This window comes from Lycium barbarum, chromosome 9 (assembly GCF_019175385.1).
Source record: "Lycium barbarum isolate Lr01 chromosome 9, ASM1917538v2, whole genome shotgun sequence".
Taxonomy (NCBI): domain Eukaryota; kingdom Viridiplantae; phylum Streptophyta; class Magnoliopsida; order Solanales; family Solanaceae; genus Lycium; species Lycium barbarum.
The window spans coordinates 125226712-125233490 of record NC_083345.1 but is presented as its reverse complement, the minus strand read 5'-3'; the positions used below and the strand labels follow the sequence as shown (position 1 = coordinate 125233490).

The window sequence follows — 6779 nt, the reverse complement described above, 5'->3', positions numbered from 1 at the left end:
AACAAAAATAATAAATCCAAAATTACCAACTTGTCCCCTCCCCTCCACCTTTGTCCAGCGCTGTTAAACTTTTTTTTTTCTGCAACTTTACTTTAAATCTTTCAAATTATTTTTTTGAGCCTATTTTTAGAAAAACAATAAGCGTTAAATGAGCTCGCCCATATTCGAACATGCACTGTCACCACATATTGCACAGCCTTACCCACTGAGCTCTCTCTTTTCATTTGCTTCATTGTGTTAAATTTTATTTATTACACATATTTGACCTATATACTTGTATTTTCGTCACTGCTACGTTATGAGTTACCAGTCCGACACAGTGTTATCCCTCAATCATCATTACATTTTTTGTTGGCGTTTATGTTAAGATAATAGTGCCCCCGCCGTTTTAAAATCCTGGGTCCGACTCTGGCATAAACCAACATAAGATATAATGTTGGGATAGATAGGATTACAACACTCTTTACCAGAGGTCTCAGTTTCGGATATAGATAGGGAATAACTCTTGGTAGGGCGCGTGCCACCCTTTATTAATGAATCTGACATTGTACAATTGAGATTAATAGTCAAGATCTCAATGCGAATACCAAATACTGAGTGAGAGATAAATAAATAAAAAATTGACATTTAACACAACTTATGATTTGAGAATTTAAAGTAGTAATAATCATCAGAGATTGCTTATAATAATAAATTTAACAATGAAAAACACAAAAAAGGAAACTGTCAGAAGTGGGATTTGAACCCACGCCCTCTTACGAAGACCAGAACTTGAGTCTGGCGCCTTAGACCACTCGGCCATCCTGACTGATTTGTTAAGCAGATCGCAGATTTTCTATTTTAACAATAAAACAAACTGTGCTCAATTTTTAACAAGTAAATTGTAATTGTTGTTTAAATAAGAAATTAGTTAAGGTCTCTCACTTACCACAAATAATGTGGTGAGATGGTTGGAATTCCTCCAACTCCATCCTTAACCAGAGATTTCGGGATCACTTATTTATTACTTCAAGCAGAAAAACACGTCGACTCAACGGTTTGAAGTTCATCTCAATATCTACCCAATCAATCACACGACTTATCATGTTAGTCAAGCACAGCTAAAGCTACGTTGTGCCTACACTGACATGACTTGCAAACAATGTTAATGCACTTACGTTAATATTTTTATAGGCCCTGCAGTGACAAATGTTCGAAAATTCACAGGCCTTAATTGCCAGTTAACTAAGTGAAAAACAAAGAATCAAAGTAGTTCCATTTTTGTCTCTTTGAGTGCATATACTTATTTAGAACATGAAGCTTAAAAATGATGTTTGTAAAAAACGAGCATCAACATGCAGCAAAATGATGTTGAATTAATGCTTACATAATTCGTTTACAATAATGGAAATTATAATTTGGTATATTTTAATTGGAGAGAATTTGATTAATTAATCGTCGTACAAAGCAGACTCGAAACAACATTCTTTTTTCCTTCCCTCCATCATATTCCACACTAATACTCATGAATCACAAAACAAAAACAAAAAAAACACAAAAAAAAAAATCAAACAAATTAAAGAAATATATATATAGAACAATGCCATGAAGTCCTTACATATATCACTCCGATCTTAACCTCAACTAAGTATACCATATATAGCTTATAATACGCGCTGTTAATTAAAATTGAATTTCTCATCCATATATAATAGTCAAAACGTCATAGTTCAAATTGTAGTGTTCGAATTCCAAGAATTGACCCTTCATAATCAATGGAAGATCACTCAATTTACTGTAGTGTCACACCTTCGAATTCTAATAACTAGAGAGAAACTTTCCTTTCGCAATTCATGTCCTTAACATCCTGGCTTTGTAAATCTACCACCATATTACAATTCATCCTTATACGAACATTTTTCTTAAACAAACCCAAGTTGACCTTTCCATTAATATTTGTGGACATACTTATAGGCAATTCCCCTTTTACCAAATCACTCGTTAGCCGGGGAATTCCCACTAATTTCTCAGCCATAATTGTGACCTTTATGATCATCCGGAACGTCCGTCGAGCCCTGGCAGACCCTGGTGGCACCAGGGCATCCGCGATGACTCTATCGCTGTAAATGAGAGTAGCGGTTGCAGCTTTAAACTTGAACGAGACCGCGTTAGGATTTTTAATGGAAATATCAGCAGTGACCGTAATATTCACGTTGGTTTGAAGATTGGAACTACTAGTGAGGGCACTCAACCCCTCGAACTTGATCGAGTTTATCCATATCTTAGGTTCTTTTACCTTGAAAACGGTGAGCGCAAGAATCAAGATGACGATACCTGCGATTATTGTCGTAACTCCGCAGCAACCGCAACATTTGATGCACCTCCTACGACGTCGTTTTTTTGCTAACTCTGTACTGGATGTGGACGTGGACGTGTAATTAATGCCTTCTTCATTTTCTACGTGTATACGATGGGATGAAGGTGCCAAAGGACGAACTTGATCCCTAGATGAATTTGGGGATTGAGGTGGAGACATATTTAGAAACTTTATAAATTGAAAGATTGATGAATTGATGATATTTTTGTGCTATGATATGGAATGATGAATTTATATAAAAGAAGCCTTGGTACATGACTATAGTGTACTAATTAACCGCGTTAGCACGGCTTTGAATATTTGACTTGGTGTGGGACAATTGTGTTGAAATTTTTATTTTCTTTTGTCAATGACTTTATTCTATTTATTATTATAGTCATGGAAGCTTCTCCTCGTGAATTATTATTAAAGCAATTATATTTGTCAAAAAGGAGTATATTATGATTTATAATTGCAGCCTAGTTTTTAAACAAATCTTTGCAGCAAATAGGTGTAGGGCGAAGCTAAAGGGGCGGAAATAGAGGCGGATCAACCAGGATATAATTTAATGGATTCTACTTTTAAGCTTCTTAGTGTTGTACTCATTATATTGTCAGAACTAAGGGTTTAGATATAATATTTCTTGATGTTTAGTGTGTTTTTACATATATATGTACACTCAGTGTCAAAAGTTATGAATTCAGATGAATCTGTGGCAGTATCTGAACCCCTTTGTCTGGAAAATCCTACTCATGTATACATATGGTAAATTTTATGTATTATATAACAGTTGTTGAACTTCATTAGTGAGAATCCTGCATCCGCCACGGGGGTAGAGGTTCAAATTTTACAATTTTTTTTTGATTTGTTGTTCACGTTGTTCGTCTTTCTCCAAAAAAAAGTTAAAAAGAAAGAAATAGATTATATTTATTTTTAAAATGGATAGTTTTGTTGCTATTTTCATTTTCTTGTCAAGAAATATTGATTTGAAGAAGCTTCTATAAGAAAAAATACTGGAGAGCTTAGCAACTGCCAAACTTTTACCTAGTCATTTTTTCCCATTGATGTAGTTTTCTTTTTCTGCCCATGAAATTGGAATTAATTAATTATTGAGCTTCATTAAAACATGGGCAAGAAATAGACTAATTAATTACTCTAATAGACTTTGTGATGTAACTGAAACTAAAAGGTGTAAGAGGTTTGAAAGTTCTAGGTGGTGTGCTATACACTACGATTTAGTCCCTTAATTGTCAAAATTGCAATGCTATGACTTCAATAATAAATGGAAATACAAAAAAAAAAAAAAAAAAAAGAGAAAAATATTAAAAGATAATACATGCTTCTATTTTTAGACTCGTTAGTCGTTATAGCCGATTATTTAGACCTTAAAAGAACATACGAAGCACCTGTAATTAGTCGTTCTTTCAACTGTAGCCATGGCTTATATATACTTTACTGTAAACATCAAAATTATTAGTATACATTCGAAATTATAACAAAAATTAAGTTATATCTTGTTGTTTTTACGCATCAAGATTCAATAGATACTTATATGTAAGCTTTCTTAAATGTAGATCTCGTAAATTATAATCTTGAGAATAAGACATGTAACCTGCTAAAACAAATAAAAATAACATGATGTGCGAAAATTTCTTGCACTAATAATGTATATAACTTACAAATTAAAGATAAGTAAATTAAAATCAAATTACATTACTTGCTAAACAGATTAAAATACGCTATAAATATATCTTTTTACCCTATCGATATATATAACTTAAATTTCGAGACCAAAGGATGCGTGAAAAGAAGATCTTTCTGGAAAAAAGACATAACAGAAAGCACACAAGGGCTGATGCAACTATTTAGTCGCGGGTTTATCTGAATCCTGTATTTTCGATGTGAATTATAAATGTGTGTGTAAAGAATTATTGAGCCTACAAAAATTATATGTTTGCATCCATAATTTTACAAATATAATATGTCCAATACTAAGAATTTTAAAAATTAAGGGACCTGAAAAATTAACTTACATTCTGAATTTGAAAGCACAGATGATGCTTCCTCTTGATACTTTGCTCCTTTTCCTTTGTCATTGTCAAACATAACACATGCTAGCATTTTCTGAGCTAATAAGACAGGAAAAAATTCTATAAAATTAACACACGTGCAATTACACTAAATATGTTGTTGTTGTTACTTGTTCGATCTCAAAGATGGATCTAATTAAAATTAGGGAAAAGGACATAAAGGGTCGTTCGGCCCAAACTATTCCCACCGGATGGCCCACGTTTCTCCAAACCGAAAGTGTAGCCAGCACGACCTTTTGAGGCGACTTTAGTCGCCACTAAAAGTCCGCTGCAAAAAAAGGCCTATTTGTGGCGGCTTTAGTCACCACTAAAGATCTATTTTATTTTATTTTTTGGTAAAATCCACTGAAGATCAACTATGTATAGAAAATGTATCGAAAATGTATCATACGTATAAAAAATATATCATTGTTGTATAGAATATGTATCCCTACCATATATGTATAGAAAACGTATCATAGATTTTTATAATTGTTTGTGTAATTTGTGTATAATAAATGTATCATCAGCGTATACTCACTAATCATACATATATTATGCATTAGTATGTACATTATACATTGATTGTACACTAATGATTCACATATTATACATATTCCATACACGCATACTCACTAATCATGCATATATTATACATTAGTTATACATTGATTCACATATTATACATATTCCATACATAAGTATTGAAATTGTATCATTGTTGTATAATTTATGTATAAACTGTATCATTCTTGTATAGAAAGTGTATATAAACTATATCATTCTTGTATAGAAAGTGTATATATAATTCCAGCATTTTTATATAAACTGTATCATTCTTGTATAGAAAGTGTATATATAATTCTAGCATATGTATAATTGTATCATTCTTGTATAGAAAGTGTATATAAACCGTATCATTCTTGTATAGAAAGTGTATATATAATTCCAGCATATGTATATAAACTGTATCATTCTTGTATAGAAAATGTATATAAATTATATCATTTTTGTATAGAAAGTGTATCATACGTATAAAAAATATATCATATAAAAAATTTATCATACATATACGTATAGACGCCATATTATTATTGTATAGAATATGTATCACTATTGTATATGTATAGGAAATGTATCATACGTATAGAAACTGTATCATTATTGCATAATATGTGTATAATAAATGTATAATTAACGTATAATTTATGTTTAATAAATGTATAATTAATGTATACTTACTAATTTTATTAGTTTGTAGCTGATTTATTTTAGTTTGTTAAGTTTTCGATGATGGTTACTTTAGTTTATTTATTTAGTTCTTTTTTTTTTTTTTAATCCTTCGGAAACAGCCGTCCTACCTTGGTAGGAGTCAGGTCTGCGTACACTCTACCCTCCCCAGACCCTACGATGTGGGATTTCACTGGGATGTTGTTGTTGTTGTTGTTGTTGTTCTTTTTTAATCCTTAGTAGAAGATAGAAAAATAAACGGAAGTTTGCAGCGAACCTTTAGTGGCGACTTTTAAAAGTCACCACAAGTGTTCTGAGATATTTCTTGAAGGGTCAATTAACGTATAAATATACACATATTATACATGTTTTGGAATATTTTTTGAAAGTTCAATCATTGTATAAGTATACACATATTATACATGTTTTGAAACATTTGTTGAAGGCTCAATATGAATTTTAACCTTTAGTGGAGACTTTTTGAATTGCTACTTAAAAAAAAAAAAAAAAAAAAAAACTGATCTTTAGTGGTGACAAGACAAAGTCGCCACAGAAAGGTTTTTTTTTTCAAAAGCCGTTTGGGCTGCTGGGCCGGCCAGCTTTAGGCCCATTTATGTGGGATTACTTTGGCCTGTTGGCCATTGTATGTCCTTTTCCCTTAAAATTATACTGATCATTACTCTTTTTACATACTTGCAAATTCAGCACAAATATAAGATTATTCAATTAGACAAGGTTGATGATATTGTATATTCATGACCAAACTTCTTATTGTTCTATAAGATATAACAATTCGGATTGTGTTGTAAAATTTCAATTTGAGGGGTAAAAGTCTTTTTTTTATCAAAGACGACTCCGTTCTTAGGGCACAAACTCATAACTTTAAATAAGAAAAGAAAATACTTACCACTCCACTATAATTTTTTATGATAATTGTCTATTTACTTTTTCTTTTAATACTAGGTGGTTATGGCCCGTGCTGTGAAAATTGAATCGATTGTTTATTAATCTTTTTATCGCAACTTATGTGACTTTTTTAATCAATATAATGATATTTTTTTATATATTTAATAAAAATTTGACTTTAAACTTTTCATTTTACCCTTAATAAGATGTCACGCAAATATATATGACTTTTCTAATTG

General features: G+C 31.5%; 1 protein-coding gene and 1 non-coding gene across 2 annotated transcripts; both read right to left on the bottom strand.

Annotated features, from left to right (window-relative positions):
* Positions 1-724: 724 nt before the first annotated feature.
* On the bottom strand, positions 725-808 carry TRNAL-CAA (transfer RNA leucine (anticodon CAA)). The gene has a single exon. It is a non-coding gene; the product is annotated as a tRNA-Leu (tRNA).
* Positions 809-1804: 996 nt separating this feature from the next.
* On the bottom strand, positions 1805-2515 carry LOC132612328 (uncharacterized). Its single transcript, XM_060326616.1, has one exon. It carries the CDS (start codon positions 2513-2515, stop codon positions 1805-1807), a length of 711 nt encoding a protein of 236 aa, XP_060182599.1.
* Positions 2516-6779: the final 4264 nt, after the last annotated feature.

What these genes read in the sequence shown, in the direction of transcription:
- LOC132612328 (XM_060326616.1), bottom strand. Translation starts at nt 2,515, where the DNA reads ATGTCTCCACCTCAATCCCCAAATTCATCTAGGGATCAAGTTCGTCCT.